The 21,166-nt window shown below is 43.8% G+C and overlaps 1 protein-coding gene across 1 annotated transcript; it reads right to left on the reverse strand.

Annotated features, from left to right (window-relative positions):
- Nucleotides 1-9,006: 9,006 nt before the first annotated feature.
- Nucleotides 9,007-20,826, reverse strand: LOC135289185 (small ribosomal subunit protein eS19-like). Its single transcript, XM_064402621.1, has 3 exons — nucleotides 20,777-20,826; nucleotides 16,972-17,149; nucleotides 9,007-9,294 (listed from the first exon to the last, which is right to left on the reverse strand). The coding sequence occupies exons 1-3, from the start codon at nucleotides 20,824-20,826 to the stop codon at nucleotides 9,007-9,009; spliced, it is 516 nt and encodes a 171-aa protein (XP_064258691.1).
- Between the last annotated feature and the right edge of the window lie 340 nt (nucleotides 20,827-21,166).

Raw genomic sequence — 21,166 nt, forward strand, 5'->3', positions numbered from 1 at the left:
ATATTCCAGCTACCCAGATTGTAGGAGAATAGATTATGGGACATTAGGAATGGGGCTGCAGCAGAACCTCATCTCTAATGGGGTGCAGCTGTGTAAGACAGGTGAACAGCACTGAAGGAGAAGAAATGTTGAATGCTTATGTGTATTGACCAATCACAAAAGAGTAAAAGGTCACACAGGTGTTATGCATGTGAGAAAGAAGGTATAAGAAGTTGTACTGGGGAATAATAAAGTGCTGATGTCACAATTTTTGGCATCAGTCATGTGTCCTCTGTCACTGAATCATCTGTCTTTCCTCTGGTGTAAATAAAATGCTCATTACTGATTACATTTCTTCCCACATATAAATGCTGGGCCCCCAAAAATTGGTCTATCTGTTCTGCTAATCCAGTAGGGTCTTCTAGAAATCCTTTTAATTCCGTCTTGAACATCCTCACATCAGAGGAATTGAGTGGTACAGTCACAAATCCAATTCCCCCATGCACCCCTCCCAGTGGTATTTCCCTAAGAGAATATAATCTCAATGCTTGGTTCTCATCTCCTGATCTGTTTTAATCTAGCTGTGCCATTCTGTTTCTAATGTTTTGGCTAGGCCTGCCAAGGGGCAAAGGAGGTGCGGTCGGTGCCAGTGGGGGTGGATGGGGCAAATAGTCTAACGGGTCCCCTTCCCAGCAGGCAGCGTATTCACTTTTTTCCTGATTAGATGGTTCCTTAGCCTTTACATGGATGTTTAAAGGCCGGCATATCCACCCCTCATCTGACCCATACCATGGCCAGTATACATGATTGGACTGAATTTCCCCCTTAGTCCATTCTGTCATACAGTACTGTATCATGTTGACCTCGTCCTTATCTTTGGTGTTGGGGTTGTTATATGTATTTTGGGATGATTCATGCTTATGTGATATATATGGAGGATATGTCATATTTGTAATAAATATTCATAAAAGCACACAAGCCACAGACGGAGAAGGTTGCTTCACAGAGTTGCGTAAACTGCAGCTGGCAGCAGAAAGAGAAGAATCTAATTAGCAAGTGAAAAGGACTAGCTCTGTGCCGAGATGGGCCCTTTCTCTGGAATGGTCCGGGAAACACCCGAGTGATGAATACTTGATCTAGATAACCAGAGCCATCAGGAGTACCCATCTCAATGCCAGTTCCAGTAACTCGGTGATTGACATACCAGCGCTTCCTGGACATGGCATTGTCCAGCTCAACCAGAGAAAAAACCCAACATGAATATGTGAAGCTCTGAAAAGAAGAAAAGAGACTCTGCCTCAGGCAAGAATAAGTGTATAAAAACTGACTCTACCAGACTGCCTTCGTGAACAGAGGGGGGTCCGATGCGATAGAGGTTGGACCACAGTTCACCCAGTGCCAAACCCAGGATCAACGCTGTCCCTTTGATTGTGGCTATCAAGACTGTATATCGGTCACAAAATAAATTCTATTTTTTATTAATTATAAAATTGGCTTTATCGATTTTTACCTATAACAATCTTGGTGACCTTTCCCGATGTGATCTGATTTAGGGGTCTGGGGAATCCTTTCTCCAGTCAGGAGGCGCCCCGCTGATTTCAGCGGCCTGACGAGGTTGGGAGACCCTGTGGAACCAATCAGATCTCGAACTAAAAGCCAGAGCCACAATCAAAGAAGGGATAAAAACGGGCCCAAAATAGCTCTCAGGCACTTGGAGAAGGGTCTCCGGAACCGCAGCAAAATTTTTTTCACTCATAAAAATAGATGTGCATGAAGAATCCACATGGGAAAAAGGACCGTAAGTATCGCGTGGTTGAGTGAGGTGTGATTGAGCGCATGTGTGAGACTTGACACTATCACGAAGCGAGTGCGGACCCCAAGATCGCAGTTCCCCTCTCCCGCAAGGGAAAGGGGTCAGTCAAGGGGAAAGCAGACGAACTCATTTTCATGTGTAAAGCCTGTAACTAAGGGGGAGTTCAGGGGTTCGATCACGGGCAGCATCAGAAAGGGAGGGTACGTTCTCGGACATTCGGGAACTGGTAAACCTTTTTGATCCAGGACTTTGGTAAGTCCAGGTAAGGAATAGAGAGCTTCTTACCAGTTGGAAAATCCACAGATCGGTTCACTGTGAGGCTAGTAGGCAGGTAACATTGAATAAGGATTAAACATAGATATGGTACTGATTGAAAATTTAGGATTTGTTTTGGAACTCAGCACAGAATCACAGTAAGGAAATTCTAGAAAGGTAGTTCGAGGAAGATGGGACAAAAGAAGAGTAAAATTCAGGGGGAAAACCCAGGGGAAACCCGTAAAAGAACGAGGAAACTGTTTACCCGAGATTCCGAGGAACAGCCCGTTGGGGTGGATGTTAAAATATTGGGAGAATTGCCCCAAAAGGAGAAGGAAATCTAAGGATAAAATAATTCATTACTGTGTAGAAATATGGGGAATTTGAAAACATCTAGTCTGGCCTGTGTTTGGCACCTTCGAAAGATGGACTTGCCAAGTTTTACATGATCATGCGGATAGTAAGAATTCGCAGAATAAAGAGGAAAGGGACTATGCCAGATTATGGGCATATGCTAGTACAAGATTGTTCCCGATCAAAATTTACAAAAATGCTGCGACCCAGAGACAAACAGAAAGCAGTAATTCATGTGGACGTCTTTGTCTCAGGAGTTTGTAGATTCACCAAATCTGTTTGGTCAGGCTCTTGAACAATTATTAAGTCAATTTGTGCCAATAGAAGGGACCAAATTATTACAATATGTAGATGACCTATTGGTGGCTGGTCCTAAAGAGGAAGATGGAAGAGCAAGTACCATAACATTATTAAACTTCTTAGGAGATAAGGGGTTAAAGGTTTCAAAATCCAAGCTACAGTTTACCGAACCTGAAGTTAAATATCTGGGACATTGGTTAACAAAAGGGAAAAAGAAATTAGACCAGGAAACAGTAGCAGGAATTGTTGCTTTACCCTCCCCATGGACAAAAAGAGAGATCAGGCAGCTGCTGGGACTTCTAAGGTATTGCAGGCAGTGGATTGAGGGATATAGTGAGAAGGTAAAATTCCTTTATGAGAAACTTACTACTGATAAGTTAAAATGGACAGAACAAGATGAGTCAGAATCAAGGGTTAAAGTTGACAGTCAAGAATAAGGCTTGGGAGTCCTGTGACAATTTACTTCCTCTGCCTCAGCCTGTGAAGGAGGCTGTAAGACCAACTGCTCCTCCTAAAGCTACCTATTTTTCTCCTTCAAGGAGAATAGAGTAAAGCAAGGAAAATAACAATAGTTAAGGTAATAAAAATGAGAGCAGAAAACACCACCCACTTTTACTGAGGGGATACCATCCACGTCAGGAATTGTTAAGTTTGTTAATGCTCCACTTTAACATGGGCGATATAAAGAAAAGATTTTAAAAGTTAAATGAAGAGCAAGAGAAAAGATTACAAAAAGAAAGAGAGCTTGAGAAGTTAGATGAAAAAAGATTAAGAGAAAAAGGTAAGTGAAACAGTTTTATTGTAAGTGTGGAAAACAAAAGTTTATCTAATACAGATTGTTGATTTTTTAAAGTGTGTTGTGAGTAAATAAAATTTGAGTTGTCAAGAGATTGGGTGAGAGCAGAGAGAGAGAGACCAGAGATGAGTAAGCAAAGATCTAAAAAAAAAAGATAAAAAGAGCTGATAAGCTGAATTCAAGAAAAGGAGAGAAGGAGGAGGTGCCAGTAGATATATCTCATATCTCAAGAGGCTCAGATTAGCCAAGTTTTTAATCTTGGTGCGAAGAAAACATGTATAACAGAAATACCAAGAGAATGTGAAATATGAAAAGACCCTACAGAAATAGAAAGGGGAAGAGAAAAAGAATTTGAAGTTCCTATCATTAAAAATGTTGTAGTTAAGAGAGACACCAAAATACAAAGAGGAAATATCAATTTGTAAACTAAGTTTCAATGTGTTAAGAAAATATCTAGATGTGTTGTTAGAGAGAAATAGCAAAATTTCTTTCCTAAAAGAAAGGGGAATGTATGTTGATAGTTTATTTTTTTTAAAAGGGTTTTACAAAGAAAAAAATGTTGAGATGTGCCTTTGTTAGTTAAAAAAGGAGTACAAAATAGATGGATTTATTTTTAGAAGTTTTTACAATTTTTTGTGAAATGCCACAGAAAATAGTTTCAGAAATAAAAAGAGACGGCTCAGTTGTTTAAAATAATGAAGATTATGATTTTCATGTTTAATTAAATTAGGAAAAGATCTGGAAATGTTGATGAAGGTTATTGTCGTGGTTTGACCAGGAAGTGAGTTTCTGGAAAAGTTGTGGTCAAACCAATCAGTGGCCAGATTTGAAATTGGTACCTGTTGTGGCCACTGAGGATCTGGATACGCCTCAGAGAACACACAGGGGTTAAAAGCAGAGGATTCCCAGAGGGACTCTCTTTTTTGGAGACCAGCGGTGAGTCGAGTCTGACCTCCTCCCCTGCCCAGATGCGTCTGGGTGGGGGAGGGGGAGGCCATGCGGCCTGTGGGTAGGGAGGCCAGAGCCCCTGCAAGCTGCAGGGGTGGAGGAGACCTGCGATGTTTTGGGCAGCCCCCCCCCCCCCCCCCCCCCCGGGAGAGAGTGGTAGAGAGTGATAGAGTGTGCTGGCAGCACAGCCGGCCAGAAGTGGGGGATGGGATGCGGTGAGAGAAGGTGCCCAGGTGCCCGGCAGCTGTGGGAGTTCTGGGCAGACAGAAGCAAAGATTTTAACCCTTTGGTAGAATAATGGAAACCTTACAAATACTGATCCTCCTGAATCAGAATGAGGAGAGAGAGATGAGGCATGACGAAATGGGCAAGTGTGAGAAAAGTTGGAAGAGGTGAGAAGAATCCTAGGTGGGAAGAGATGATGGAGTGGCCTTGAGCTGGACTCTTTCTTGTATGGCCATGGACAGACACGTTTTTTCCTGTGACCCGGAGACTGTATTTAGGGGGAGGCAATGCCTTGGAGTCAAGAGTGAAGCAGTGGCGTGAACAGAGATGGCTGAGGAGGGTGTGGGATGCCCTCTGTCTCCGTGGAGGGGAAGATCTCTGTTCACGAGGCCCCTCAGCCCCAGGGAGTAAATTTGGGGGGGACTGGTGTCCCGAAGTTGAGAGACTGCTGCTTTTGGAACTGGGTACAGCATCCTTAAATGGGGAACCCTAAAAGTAGTCCTGGACCATGTCCAATGGTGAGAGCACTAGACATGGGGGGGAAGAAGTCACAAGGGCCGATGTTCTCTGGGCGGTGCCACAAGTGACATGGAAACACAAGAGGTTTCAATTGTGTTTCCGGGGGAAGCCTATGGTGCAAGGGGGGACTCCTCTCTCCCTGATGGATTTGAGGGTTGATTATTTGAGGGGTGATGATGGACTGAAAGTTGATTATCTGAGAGATGGTGACGGGGTGGAAATCTATGGTGTTATTTCATTCTGTGGAGAAAATGGAGGGGAGGAGGAGGAATGTATTTGGAGGGTTTTCATTCTTAGTTTTTTGTGTTTGTTCCTTTTTAGATATTGTAATAATAAAGTGTTGTGTTTTTCCCTCCATTCCCAAGTTGGAGCCTGCTTTGTTCTGTTTCTGGGTCACATCTCACAGTAACCATTTTATACCTTTCATGGGGGCCCTGGCATTGTGCCAGGGTCAAACCATGACAGTTATAGAGATTTTTTTCCAGAAAGAGATAAAGGATGTGCTAATAGTTTGTAGAAAAAGTCTTGTGAAGAAAGTAGTATTGAAGAGTGTCTTCTTAATTATGTGCATACCTTTAGAGAAGGTGTATAGTTTTGAAAAAGTTTTTAAGAACAAAGACTAGATGAGAAAGATTGATGCAGTTTTGCAGATTAAAAGATTGTTGGAAATTTGCTTTAAGTTTTGAAAGTCTTGAGAAGTTTTAAGAAGTTTTTTTTGATGATTATAGCGTGTAGCCATGATATTTTATGAAAAATCCTTTGCTAGGATTTTTCCCTCCTGAGGTGCTGAGGGCCTCAGGAAAGAAATGTATACAATAACCATCTGCTGCTGTGGAATGCAACAGGTGCATCTGTGATTGGTGCATGTTGGTTGTTTCTAATTACTGGCCAATCACAGATGCAGCTGCATCGGACTCTGAGAGTCAGAAGATTTTTTTAGGCATTCCATTCTTGTTCTTTCTAGCCTTCTGATCAATCTTTTCTCTCTACTCTTTTAGTATAGTTTTAACGTAGTATTTTAATATAATATATATAATAATGTAATAAACCAGCCTTCTGAAAATATGGAGTCAAGCCTCGCATCTCCACACATGGGGTGTTCACAACAATAACATTTTAAACTAGTAGTATATTGGTAAAGAAATATTTGTGCTTAAACAAAATAGAAAGATTTAAAACATCACCTTCAGTGTGTGAAGTTAAGAAAAGCTACACTGTGTGTAAGTTTTAAAAGTTTAGATGTGTTTTTAAGATGGAGTAATTATAAGTTTGAGAACTGTAGTGTGATCTGAAATAATATTGTCATCCTATGAGAACAGTTATAGTTGCATCAAGTTACTATGTTTTTATTAAATGTTGTAAAACTTAAAACTTCTTCTGGGAGCTAGATATGCTCTGTATTGAAGACTCCCAAAGGCAGAGCTCAGCCCTTTGTTTGAACCACAAATGGGACATCCAGGCATTTATCTCCTAAACAACTCAATTTACAAGTTCAACAGACACTGCAGGCCTAGGTAAATTGGCAAACTGTAAGCTAGGCAACTAATATGACTCTTAAAATAACTTTTCTTGCAGAAGTGAGATGAAATCTTCCATTGTTTTCCTTCTTTATATTGCCCTTTTATTTAAATTGAGTAAACTCTGAGACACAGTAGAAAATTTCCAGAGTAGAAATCCATCTTGATTTAGGTGAAATGTACATTCTTAAGTCTGTAGTTTGAAAACATAGCTGTTTAGTCTGACTGCCTGTCATGGTAAAAAGCCTATGCTCAGAGAAATTGCTGCAGCTGAAGGACAAGAAGGATAAGGGGGACAGACAGAGACTGTTACGAGAGATTACGAGAAAGGACAGCCTGACCCAGGAATTCTCTCTGATAAAGAAGAATTAGCAGGAAATGTCATGGAGAAATTGGTAAAATGAATATGTATGAACCTATTGTGAAAATGCATGCATATGTATTTGAGAGGGGGATAAAAAGGGGTCCATGTTTTTGAGGGGAGCAATCCCCACGAGTCCAGTGCTGCAATAAACATACCGGCTTTACAACTTTCACAAAGTTGTGGGGGTGGTTTCTACAAATCAACTCTTTGCCACAAGGCTACACAAAAAGCAAAATAATTACATTGTAATTAATATCTATCTAGTATTTTTAAAGTGTAGTAAACATATTTTGTTTTATAAGTAAATGAGTCTGTGTTTATGCATGTTAATACCTAATGTAAGTTGCAAAACCGATTGTTATGAGAAGTAAAATGTTTTGCTTTTTTGTTGTTCTTGAATTGTCTGTAAATGGGGGGATCTGGCTCTTCTGCAGAGCTATTCAAAAAGTTATGAACATACAAAGCCTTATTCAACCTTCTTTGAGGTGTATCCTGGGCTCCCCCCCCCCGTAGGAGAATAGGGAATACCAAATGTATGGTGAACACCCCAGTCATTTAAAAATGTGGCCAATTCTTGTGAAGCATATGAAGGATCATTATCAGTTTTAATTTCTTGAGGGACACCTAATGAAGAAAATGCTTGTGAAAAATGCTGGCAAACATGCTTAGCTGTTTCTCCTGTATGTACAGACGCAAAAACTGCTTTTGAAAATGTATCAATAGAGACATGGATATTTTTAAATTTTCCAAAAGAAGGGTACTTTGTGACATCTGTTTGCCACTTCTGCAAACTTTTCAACCCCCTTGGGTTGGTTGCTCCTGTAGAAGGGATAGGCTGGACAAGCTGGCAGTCAGAGCAAGCCCGTACAATGGCTTGTGCCTGCTCTAGGGAGATGTGAAAATCTCGTCTGAGCGCCTGTGCATTTTGGTGAAAAAAGGCATGACTCAATTTAGCTTGTTCAACAATTTTAGGTAAGGTAGCTGTAGGAAGCACTGAAGTGAAATCTTTAATGTCTCCTTCAGTTCCCTCATCACACGCTGCTGATGCCAATGCATCAGCTCGTGCATTCCCTTCTGCCATAAATCCTGGGAGACCAGAGTGAGCTCTAATGTGAGCAACAAAGTAAGGATTAGTTCTGTGTAACAAAATTTGATAAAGACAGGTAAGCCAAAGACATAATGTGTCATTGCTAACATCTTTTAAAACAGACCCTTCAATTCTCTTAACAACATTAGCAACATATGCTGAATTGGTGACTAAGTTAAAGGGTTCTGGAAAGAGCTGAAATGCTCTTACAACTGCAGCCAATTCAACAATCTGAGGAGAACCTTCAACTTTTGAACATCTCCCTCCCAGGATTTAGTGTTTTTTCTTTTGCCATGTAATTACTGCTTTTTGTGTTTGTCTTGACCCATCAGTGAAGAGAGTAACTGCATCTAAAGGTTCTTCACTGATAAGGGGTTTCTCTTTGTAGCATAATTTAGCTTTGATCAGTTTGTGTGCTGGGTAATGAATGGAGCAAACACCTGGAAAATCTAACAAGGCATACAGCAAATCTGACTTTTGCATGGCCCAATCAAAATAGGATTTAATCATAGGTAAATAGATGATTTCAAATTCGCAACCTGCTATAGAGAGAAGCCTTACTCTGCCCTTAATGATAATTTGAGAAATCATCTCTAAAGATGTGAAGATTGTCTTTGGTGACCTGTAAGAAAGAAAAACCCATTCAATTATTAACAAAGGATCATTTTGAGAGGAATCCCATTGGAAAATGAGGCCATACTGTCTCAGCGTTTCTCTTAGAACTGCAAGGAAAAAAGTTTATCTGGAACATAGTGACACGTTTCTCTATTTTGCAGAACATCAGCAATTTTCTCCAAAGCTTTGCTAGTTTTAGGAGTAGGAGATCTGGGGGATGATTTTTTGGCTCCCTCAGTGGCTGTTGGTGCCAGTGGTGACCTGCGCAGCGATGAGATGCAGGTCCCGCTGCCTCTGCGGAGTCATCTTCTGGCTCTCGTCTTGGTCCTTTTCGACTGCTTTGGGTGCCTCGATCGCGGGCAGCACCCAGCGGGCCACGGTGCCCGAGCCGCGGCTGAAGTGGCCGGGCTGGACCCCGCAGGTCTGCCGGCTCTGGTGCACCTTGGCCATGGAGCCCACGCTGGCGCCGCTGCACAGGTACAGGTGCCGGGCTGTGGAGGCTGCTCTTGTGTAAAACTGGTTCTTTAATTTTGTGAGGGGGGATGGGAACCCCCATTCTGGGACTACCGGGCTGCTGGAAATCTGATCCCTGTGGGGATTCTTCCGAACCAGGAAGCAGCGCCGGAGAATTCCCGGGGCTTGGTATTTCTTTCTGCGTTGAAAAATCTCCATTCCCGGGGCAAGCCCTGGCGTTATTTGGAAACATTTCTACTTGGTTTTCGGGGTTTCCTGGCTTTGGAGTAAAGCAATTCCCCTCTCTCTCCGAGATATCGTTAGTTTCGTCTGCCTCTCCTGCTGCATGGGCAGTTGCTGTTTTCTTCTCCCCCTCCTCCCCTTTCCTCGCAGTTGGAGAGGCCGGCTGGGCCTCCTCGGAGGGTGCGGGTGGAATGGGGCTGGGGCAGGGGCTCGGCGGCGGGGGATTCGCAGCAAAGATTTCCACAAGGACTCGGCAAGCGGGGAGAAGTTCCGCTGCTGTTTTGTCGCGCCGAGAGATAGCATTATATAATTTAACCCCCACAAATTCCCAAAAGTCTCTGGTATAGACGGCTTCAGAGTCAGCATTTGGGAGATGAGTCATAGTCCATTTTAAAAGCTCTTTGAGCTCTTGCTTAGGCAAGGTTTTTGGACTTGATTTAATTAAAGATTTTAAATGCTGATACACATCCCTCTGATTTGCAGATGTAATCTGCCCCATGATTACCCGGTGGGCACCTGCTGTCCTCCTCTGCAGCAGACACCGAAGTTGAGCTCCAGTCCACGTACTGTCCAGCAGCTACGGTGTCCAGGCCCCGGTCACCTTTCTTTCAAAGTGCCGAATCTCCTTTTCTCTTAAGTTCACCGGGAGGTCTCTTACTGCCAAAAAGTCAAAAATTGCCCACTAAAACGTAGAGCGCCACTTGTAAGAGCCGTAATGAGAGATGCGGGACTCCAGGTGGCTCTTCCAAAACGCAGTTTATTACATGCAAGATGTTAGAGCAGTCCAGGGTCGTGGGCGACAGAGCCTGTGCCTACAGCTGTCAGCTGCAGCTGCAGGCAGGCCTGGAGACCCTTAGTTTAGGTTGCAAATGCATTATATACTTTTCTTTGCTGAGCATCTTAATACAGTAGAACCAATCTATACCTTAACTTTTATCTATAGCCTATCATAACTACTACAATTACCATATTCATGTTAGTATTCTCCAATCACTAAATGTTAGTACATTACAGTTTAAGCTAGAAGTTGTTTTTCAGTTTTCTTGCAGTGGAAAATTCTGAGACCTTTTTTCTACTTGCAACATTTGCTGACTTGTTTGCCTGTGCTATCTTTCTGCTTGGTAAAAACATCTTCTTTTTGAGGTGGGTTTATCCTTTGTTCTAAGTCATAAAAACCCCCTTCTAACTAACATACCCTTTGCCTCCTTGGTTATCCAGTAAGACTGGCTCAGCAATTCTTTTCTTCTATATGAAAACTTGCTTCCATCTCTTGGACTCGACAGAAACGGGTGCAGTTACACTGGGAGATAACATAGATAAAGGGTGCTTGCAGTATGCTGTGGGTTGCGCAATGGAATTCCCATCCGAGAGGGAGGGAGTGGGATAGGTGGGTCCCGCGGGCCTGGAGGGGTTTGGGGGGAGCGGCGCAAGGGGAGGGGCAGATGGCAGGACACTAAGACCCAGGGGAAGTGGAGTACTGGATTCCAGGGTGGAGGGCGAAAGAATGTTATCAGCGCGATTAGCATTTGAAGGAAAGGGGTCTGGTGAAACAGATAAGGTATTCGGGCCTTGTTCAGAAGAGGTTTGCACTGAAATTATGAGTTTTTTGTTCGTTTTTTCTATGGCTTTGGTTATAATGTGAAATACAGGGATAAACCGAGTTACAGAAAAATCTTGGTTCGTTTGAAACTTATATATCGTGGTCCCAATTGTATCCCAAAAGGAGTCTAAAGTGATAGTGTGTGTGTTAGTATCTGGAAATTGGGAAAGAATCCATTTTATAAATTTTTTCAGGTTAGTTTTTGAAAGGTTACCTTTAGAAAAAGAAAAGTTGTTAGAAGATAGGCTTTCTAGGATTAGTAAATATAAATCTCTCTCGTTCTGGGATTGTTTTAATGTACTAAGCTTCGATCCCACGTCTGGAGTCCCACATCTCTCATTTAGGCTTACAGTCACCTTGCTACCTCAATTCTTTACTTTACCATACTTCCCCTATTTCAATGCTTTATTTGGCTATAGAAAGTTTCAAAACCCTTCTTTGTATCTATCCCAAGGAATGCATCCATTTTTGACAGAGCAGATAGAAGCATTTGCTAATTCCATTGCCGATTGACATGAATCACAAAAACATTTTTCACAGGAGCCAAGTGGCTTGTGGAGCAGGGAAAGCCGGCACCGGTGATTGGGACAAGGCTGACCAAGAAAAAGACATGCCTGCTGAAATAAATGGGCAGGAGATCTTTCTCCTTTTTAATGCCTTTATTAAGAAGAATCAGCTCAGGTGGGGAGAAATCGACGGGTTGCGCCCTCGCCGCCATTGCTCCCAGGCGTGGCACGAAGGAGGAGGATGATGCAGCTTTGTCCGCTGGTCTGCAGACAGAACTGGGGACTCTGTCCTCACGGGAGAGTCGTTGAGTCCTTGGTTTGTTTGTTTAAAAACCCGGGGGGTCTCTTTAATCAGTTTCTTTTCAGGTTAGGGTGAGAAAATAAAAAGGTCCAAGCAGGTACGGGACTATGCTCCCATCCTTAGACGTCACTTAAGTCACTTGTTGGCTCGTGATTTTAGGGGTTTTTCTTGTAAAAACTGTAAAACTGTAAAAACCCAAGGTGCACTGCATTTCTTATTTGCATACTGGCTCCGATGTCACTCCTATTTTCTTTACCTCGGAGGGGTCTGTCCTGGTGTCTTTTTTTTGGTAAGTGGCCAGCATCAGGGAAACAATCAGTTAATCACCGGCCATTAACAGGTATTCGAAGAGCTTTTCTTTGGCAGCACACCTAAAGAAGTCTGACCGGTTTGACTTGCCTTTTTTTAACTCTGAAACTAAAAAAAATACAATTTTCTATTCATAACACCTGCTTATAGGGCTTGCCTCGGCCGGGTTTCGGGGTATCCCCGGCTGGCTGCCGCAGGTCTGAATAGCGCAGTCCTGTTCAGCACACCCTGTCTGAGTTCTCAGGCAGCTCCCAGCCACAGGCAACTTTAGCTCAGCTCTTTAGTGAGATCAGCTCTCAGTGATTATCGGCTCATTTGTGATTTCAGCTCTTTAGCTTGCTAAGTGCCTTTGGAAGATGCAGGGAGAGAGAGAAGCACTGTGTAAGGTTCCACAGAGATGTCTTTTATTGATGTCATCTGCGAAGGTTCTCAGGGACAGCGTCTTCTGACAAACTGGGCAAAAGTAACTCTTTATATAGGGTACAGGAGTTCTACAAATTGTCCAATAGTAAGGGTCAAAAGGAAAGTGACCTATAGTCTTACAGAGAGATAGCAAGGGTCCAAAGGCAGAAGAGTGGCTTCTAAGGTCCAGTCATCATGACTAGGCATTTCTTATCTTAGGCTGCTGACTGCCAGGGAGGCCTTGCAGGCCCTGTGCCTGCTACAACTCCACTTTCTGTATTTAGATAAAAGGCGTTCCCTATAGTTCTTTTAAAACAATGAAACAGACATTACAACATACCTAATACAATGACAATTACAAGGATAATCCACAACATTCCCTTAACCAAAGATGCAACCCATCCTGTTAATCCCCATTGACCGAAAAGGTCATTGACCCAGTCTGTGTTGTTTTCTACTTTTAAGTCCTTCACAAGTTCCTTCACTTTCTGGATGCTTTCATGGATGCGTTCTGAGTGTGAAAAGAGATTGAAGCAGCACATCCCTTTGAAGTCTTGGCAGCCATGTCTGTGGGCAAGCAGCAGGAAGTCAATCAGTGCTCAATTTTGAAGTGATGCATGTCTTGTGGTTTCTTCTTCCTTTAAAAGATCACTCAGGGCAGCAGAAGTAGCATTGGCTTGCTTACTGAGCCAGCACCCAAGGTGATTTATTTCACCTAGGGCCTTAGCGGCAGCTACCCATGGTAGGAATAGGGAGACAGAAATCTTTTTTGGTTTGTTCCAATCGTATAATTTGGGATCTCAATTTTCATCAAATTCCGTATAGGATCTTTTGTGGAGTTTTAATCCACTTTATTTTTTCCAATTATGTGACAAGTTGATATATGGAGTGAGGGTAGAAAGTTTTCCAAGGTTACAGGGGCCTCCCTGGAGCTGTGAGGGGATCCCAGCCCATACTCTGTCACCACAGATGAGAAATGTTCCCTTGGGTAATACTTTGGGGTGGAGAGAGGATACAGAGATCACACAAGCAGTGCAATTACACCAATCTGGATAGTTATAGGCTTTGTTAATTGGTGATATGTCTTTTCGGTATGTGGTTTTTGTCTGGTCAGTTTCTGGACAATTATTTTTCATATGTTGAAGTAAAATTTGACACAGTATGTTGCCTTGGAGGACCCCAAGAGGTCCAATTCTTGGGGTTCCTCTAGAGCATTGGGCAACATTTTTGTCCGCTTGTCCCAAGTATCTACCAGGTTGGGTCTCTTACCTGTGGTGCGGAGGAGCTCTGACTTATAGACGGGCCAGTCATCTGCTATGAAGGCAATTCCTACCAGACATGTGGAAAGTGGGTTATCAGTGCTTCCCATGGATAAGCACGTTATCCTGTTTTAATGTCCTTGCTAAGTTTACTCAAACATTATGGCTAGGTTGTGGGCTAATCCAGCTTTTTGTGCTCAGGCTGTGTCTGGCTTATGGCTTGATGTGGCAGAATTTTGTTCAGCTTTCTATTTTGTCTGCTGTCGCGTGATGGGACAGTCTTTTCTTCTGCATGTGGACATTTGGCGACGTCTTTGTCTCCAGTCAGAAGTGGTCTGGTTTTGAGGAGGTCTTGTATTTGACTCAGGGGAATTCTTGTCCGTGCTTGTGGGAATGGTATTTGCAGTGCGTAGGTATGGTTTGATGTTTTTTCCTGGGTACCATCTTGGACCAGATGGTAGTAGAACACACGCATACCCTCTTCCCCAAGTAATCAACTGGAAAGGCCCAGAAATTTGGTGTGTTTCTGGGTCCTTCACTAGCACAGGTGGCTTCTCAGTGAGCTTTGCTTGGGTGGTATTTGCAAAGTGGCAAAGTATTGGGGAGTCAGGCTCTGACATTGTACAGTTCAGGAAGTTGATGACATAGAGAGCCTTGCAAAGTCTTTCAACTGGAGAAATGATTTTTGTTTCTCTCCATTGCTGATTGAGGACTCTTTTGAGGGTTTGATGTGTCCTTTCTACGATGGATTGTCCTGTGGGATTTGCAGGTATGCCTTTCTTGTGTTCTATTCCCCACTTACTGAAGAACTCTTTTAACTTAAGAGAGGCATAGGCAGGTCCATTATCTGTTTTGATGTACTTTGGTAATCTCTGGGTAGTAAAGGCAAGGAGGAAATATTTTATGGTGTGCTGGGTAGTTTCTCCTGGATGTGCTGAGGCAAATATTGCTCCAGAAAATGTGTTGACCAATACATGCACATATTTTGACCTTGCAAAACGTGGGAATTTAGTTAGATCGGACTGCCACATCTAGCAGCTGTTCAGGCCTCGGGGATTGACTCCCATCCCCATAGACGTTATCTGGTAGTTTTGAGAGTTTGGGCATGTGGCAAAGATAGCTTTTACTTGATCTTTCGAGAGCTTTAACATTCTGATAAGGGCAGACACATTTTGATGATAAAATGCAAGTGACAACTTTGCCTGAGCAAAGATGTTAGGGACATTAGCAGTCTCTAGTCCCATGGCTAATGCGTCCTCTTTCCTGTTCCCTTCTGTGATGATACCTGGGAGGTCAGTGCGTGACCTCACATGCATTATATAGTAAGGTTGTTTTCTGTGGGAGATTAAGCATGTTAATGCAAAAATCAATTGGTATGATTTTGGATGGGAATCCTCTGTGAGAAGAGCATGTTCTGCTCTCATAGCTATGCCAGCAACATAAGCTGAATCTGTGACCAGATTAAAGGGTTCGTCTTTGAATTTCTCAAAGGCTCTGACAACAGCTTCTAATTCTGCAATCTGTGGAGATTCCTCCACTATTTTTATGTCAGATTCCCAGTTTTGAGTCTTAGGGTCCATCCATGTCATTACTGACTTGTGGAATGACCCTGAGCCATCTGTAAAAATGGTTAGAGCTTTGAGAGGTGTTTTACTTTGGACTAATTTTGGGGTCAGATGAAAGGTTATATCATTATTAAAAAGTTTATGTTTTGGGATATGGATAGAAATTTGGCCTGTATAGCTATCTAGGGCAAACTGGAGATTTTCATTGGTCTGGAGCAAAAGCTCCAGGTCCCCAGTGGTCAGTGGCAAGTATATGCATGTGAACTCACACCCTGCAAGAGAGCGGAAGAGAGTTCTGGCCTTTTTTATTAGATGTGCCATGATTTCTTGGAAGGTGGTAATTGTCTTTGTAGGTTGGTTGTTTGTAAAGATCCATTCCAGTATCAGAAAAGGGGCTCAAAGTTGAGTATCCCATTGGAAAAACAGTCCATAGAACCGGGACTCTTTTCCCAGAATGACAAACTGGAAAGGCAGGTTGGCCTCAAAGCGATGGGCTTTGCATGAAGACGGGGCTTCTTGGACCTTGGTGATGGCATCTTGGGCTTCTGTTGTGAGAGTGCGTAGAGAGTCTAAGTCTTCCTTGCCACGGAGAAGGTTAAACAGGGAAGTGAGATTTTCTGTTGTAATTCCTAGCAGGGGACGGACATACCCAGTTGATGGATCCGCACAGACTATCTAAGTCTCTCAGGGTTTTTTGGGTCATTTCAGATGGCAAGCTGCTGGGGTACGATGGTCCTTTCATGGATCTGGAATCCAAGATAAGTCCATGGGTTGGTGTACTGTGTTTTGTCCTCACGGATTTTGAATCCTTCTTTTTCTATGGTTTCGATGGTCTTTTTAACTTCTTTGTCTGAGTAAGTTTTTTCTGATGCACAGACGAGGATATCATCCATATATTGGTATATGATTGCATGTGGAAATAGGTTCCAAATGGGAGACAGAATGTGAGCAACATACCACTGGCATATAATAGGAGAGTTTTTCATTCCTTTAGGAAGAAAACACTAATGATATCTTTTGAGTAGAGCCTCTCTGTTAAGAGAGGGGACGGAGAAAGCAAACCGTGGAGCATCCTGGGGGTGCAGTGGAATGCTGAAGAAACAGTCTTTAATATCTATGATGGCAGGTGTCCAGTCTCTAGGCAGCATCGATGGTGAAGGCAGGCCAGGCTGGAGGGTTGCCCGTGTCCTTGATGACCTTATTGATTTTGCCAAGGTCGTGGAGGAGCCTCCATCTGTCCATTCCAGGTTTTTGCAGTATGAAGACTGGGGAGTTCCAAGGGCTGGTGGTCTCAACGATGTGGCCTTTGGCAAGCTGTTCTTCCACAAGGGCTTGTAGTGCACACAGATTTACTTTAGAGAGGAGCCACTGTTCCACCCAGATCAGGTCTTGGCATTTCCAGGTGAGCCGAGGGGTATCTGGTAGTGGGCGCTCCTCAGTGGCCCCAATTAGAAAACCCGACAGGGAATATGTAGGGAAGCCCCCCATTGGGATAGAACGCCCCTTCCCCAAATGATGATGGGGGCCCTTACCACAAATGGGCAGATGGCTGCCAACTTACCTTCGGCCCTTCGATGAGGATGTTGTTCTTGCTTTGCATAGACACTGTAGCTCCACCAATCCCTGAAATCATGCCTGCTACTGGTTGTAGTTCCCAGTGTTCTGGCCATTCTGAGTGGGAAATGATGGTCACGTCGGCACCGGTGTCCAGCATCCCTGGTCGGTAGATCTTCTCTCCTCTGCAGGATAGACCGCACTCGATGGTAGGCTTACTTGGACCCACAACTCGTGCCCACATTGCTGCAGGGTTGAGAGGGAGATGTTCCCTGTGATTCTTTGGGAGGAGAAAGGCTTGTGCGACTGGAGTTGCCCTTGAAAGGTAAAATGGTAAGCCTGTGCAGCACACCGGGACAGAGATTTCTTCTTTCGAGTGCACTGTTTGTACTTCTGGAACAACAAAGATTTCCTCTGGGCCATGGAGAGTGTCAGCTATAATTAAAATGTCAAAAGGACCACCTTTTGGCCCATGCTTGCCTGTGGGAACATGATAAACATCCTTATTATTAATGTCAATAGACAGAGCATTTACCAGCTGGCACCGGGTTCCCATCGGTAGCGCCCCGTGTGTTGGATCCTCTTCATGTGATCTGGAATCTCCTGGGATGATGTGTGGCTAGGTCTGGACGGCTTTTGATTTGTTGTTATTGTGCAGGGCCTGACTGCGCTCCACTGGAAGTTTCCCAAATGGTGCTGGTAGCGCTGCTGATTATGGGGGTTTTGGTAGCTGTTGCGGGGGTTTCGGGTAGGTGACCTGTGTGGACAGTCCTTTATAAAATGTCCAAATTCTCTGCATTGGAAGCAGCGGGTCTGGTCTTTAGAAGCTATTACTGTATATGCACCAGCAACTCCTTCTGCAATACCCTTAGCAACTTCTTGGGCCACCATGTTTTCAGTGGACAAATGACGTGTACAGCTCTCCACCATTTTCTCTGTGGTAGGTTCTGTATCCAAGGGTAGGGCACTCAGAATTGTTTTATACTGTTCATTAGCATTACTCATTGCAAGTTTACACAACAGTTCTTTTCTTGCCTCTGTGCTCTGTTTTTGCAGAGCATCCTTAATTCTATCCAAAAACTTGATAAAGCTTTCAACTACTCCTTGTATTAGAGAAATGTTGGGTAGGAATAGAGTCATCTGGGGTAATAAGTAAGGTTTTTTTGCTGCAATAGCGAAGTCTTGTAGTGCTGCCTTAGCTAAGGTGTTAGCTTGGTCAGAGTGTGGTATTCACATGCCCTCTGAACAGAGAGAAGCTGTGAGACAAGCAGAGAAGAAGGAAAAACAATTCTTATCTCTTGCTGTGCCTGTGTTGTGCTAAAGTAGAATGCAATATGGAGATTGTTTACCCAGAGTGAGAATGTTTTGTTCCCTTGGCCTATCAGGACCAAGAAGTGTGTGTGTGTTGGACTGTCACGAGACAGTCATGAGAAGAATCAGAGATGAGTGCAGTTCTGTGCAGTTGTGAGCAAGAGTGAGTGTGAGGCAGATTCAATTTAGATCCAATGTATATAGTATAGCATAATAAAACAATTATTTAGACTTCTGATAAGACAGAGTCCTCCTCGTAATTTTCTTTCCCCTTTGTCGGAGTCTCCTTGATTTGTAATAGTCAGAGGGTTTCTGTAAATCCCCTTCTCCAGCCAGCTGTTCGATTGTAAAATCTGGCCTATTTGCATCTTTCGCATAGGTGTCGGATAATGTTTTTAATTGTCTTTTCCAATGCCTTTCCCATAACATATACTCTGCTGAGGAAAGAAGGCAGTGGGCAATATTTTTAACATCGTGAGGTACTAAAACATGTGCCGAGAAGATAGCTTCTAGGAAATTTCTAAAAATATGTGAACTTCTACCATATTCTTTGACTATATTTCATAGCTGTACAAGTCCTTTGTGTTAGGTTCCCACGTTGTTTTAGTTGTGGTCCCACCTCTTTTTCCCTTTATATAAGTTACTGGGAAGGCAGAAATTCTCTGAACCATTTCCCAGTCCCCTGCCCGAGTTGCTTCCATTTTGATTAGAGCCCATGGATGGATGTCCTCTGTATCAGAATCGGACTCGCTGTCACTACTGTCCTGAGTCAAGGAGTGAGAGTGAATAGGCCATGCAGTACGATTTTTTGGGTGTGTTGGAGTGAGATTTTGCAGGGGTGTAGGGGACTGGAGAAAGTGTGAGGAGGCACATGGCAGAGCTTGGCTAGAGGGTGGCAGCAGTGGAGCAGCAATGGCAGTGCCACATGTGGCACAGCCTGCACAGGACTGTGGCATGTGGAGAAGTGGGGTGCCACCGTGGGGGATCTTGGAGGTGCTGTTCGGGGGTCCCTGAGGGTGGGTGGTTGCAAAGCTTGGGGATGCAGGTAAGGGAGAAGCGGGGGAGAAGAAGCAGTGGGATTGTCAGGGGCTGCTGCTGTCACAGCGGGCACGACGGGACATACAGAGTGATTTCCCCGAGCTGCAGCGGGCAGGCAGGTAGGGACAAGACCTCCTGCTGCAGCAGGAATGGTAGCGGGGATGAGGAGACATGCAACGGGGCTGAGAGGCACAGCGGCAGGAGTGGGGGGGAGGGTGGGGGTGGACCAAATAGAATCCAGCACAGTTAGGTGCTAAAATAGGGTGGGGGGAGGGTACATGGATTGTGCAATTGGTGGAGTGGAATCTGTGCTTGCCGCATCTGGGGGGAAGCGGAAGAATGTCCCAGGAAGGGGGCTCAAGGGTGGCGTGGCCCCAGAGTTGGCATTTGGACCCAGAGAAAGTGGAGGATAGGATTCAGAGACTGAGAGAAGAGGAATGTTATCTGTTATGAAATGAACACAATGGGTCATAATGCCAATCAATAAAATGTTTAATAGAGGATAAAAGAAGCAAAGCACAGCGCTGGGCGACAGGGGAGTCACCGCTCCACCAACTGCCGCGCCCGAGCCTGAGTCCGTTCCCCCTTTTGAACAGCTCCTTTTCCGGGTTTCAAGTCATCCTTCCGGTGAATCTGTGGTGGATCTGCGCATGTTCTCCTTGTTGCTAGGGGGTCTTCATCTGCCTCCTGGTGGTCGTTCGATGAAGGCTCGTCGTCTTCCTCGCTCGTATCCCTTTGGCTTATTTGACCTATGTTCTATAATATTGCTTAAAAAGGCACCCGTGGTTAATATCGCTTAAAACAGGCATCTGTGGTTAATATGCTTAAAACAGGCATCTGTGGTTATGGTCAGCTCAGCTAATCATGCTTGAGCAGCCGGTTCCTGCACAGTAGATTATACATTCAACGGGCAAAAAGAGGGGCCACCACCCTCTCACATTATGTGCTTTATTAGCATTTGAAGAGAAAGTCTCTGGTGGGAGAGATAAGTTCGGAATGTCCTCAGCAGGGGAAGGTTGAAAAGAAATTGAGCTCTTTATATTCATTTTTTCAACCGCTTTGGTAATAGAATGAAAAAGACGTAAAAACGGAGTTACAGAAAAATTTTCATTAGTTTGGAGAGTGTATATTTTTGTCCCTACTGTGTCCCAAAAAGAATCTAGAGCGATAATGTGTGTGTGTTAGTATCTGGAAACTGGGAAAGAATCCATTTTATTATTTTTTTCAACTTAGTTTTTGAGAGATTGCCTTTACAGAAAGAAAATGTGTTAGCAGATAGAAATTCTAGGATTTGTAAATATAAGTCTCTCTCGTTCTGGGGTTGTTTTAATTTACTAGGTTTTGATCCCATTCCCTTTTCCCCTCCAGCAGCAGAAAGAGAAAAAAAAAAGAAAAAAAACAAACAAACAAACAAAAAAGGACCCAAGGTAAAAGCGTGCAAAAAAGGCTCTTTTAAAACTTACACTTCTTCAGCCAAATGTGGGTCAAAAACTGCTGGTGGGTGGTCTGCCATGTCCGACTCCTCAGGACCTCATCCCAGATGTCGATATGGACGGTCATCAGATACCTCTTCAGATAACTTCTTCTATAACAGAGAATTTATCTTCAGGAGGTCTTAGCAACCTGAGGCAGTGACAATTCAAGAAGAATGCTGCTCTCTGGAGTGCCAGGATGTCAGCACCCTGTTTGGGGTGCCAAATTTATTACAGCTTGGGGTTTTCGGGGTCTCTCCAACCCTGGATGCCGTAGGTGTCCAGATAGCAAGGTCCTGCTAAGCACAACCTGTCCAGGTCCCTCAGGCAGGCTCCCAGCCGCAGGCAATCTTAGCAAGCAGCTCAGCTCTTAAGTGAGAT

This window comes from Passer domesticus, chromosome W (genome assembly GCF_036417665.1).
Source record: "Passer domesticus isolate bPasDom1 chromosome W, bPasDom1.hap1, whole genome shotgun sequence".
NCBI classification, from domain to species: domain Eukaryota; kingdom Metazoa; phylum Chordata; class Aves; order Passeriformes; family Passeridae; genus Passer; species Passer domesticus.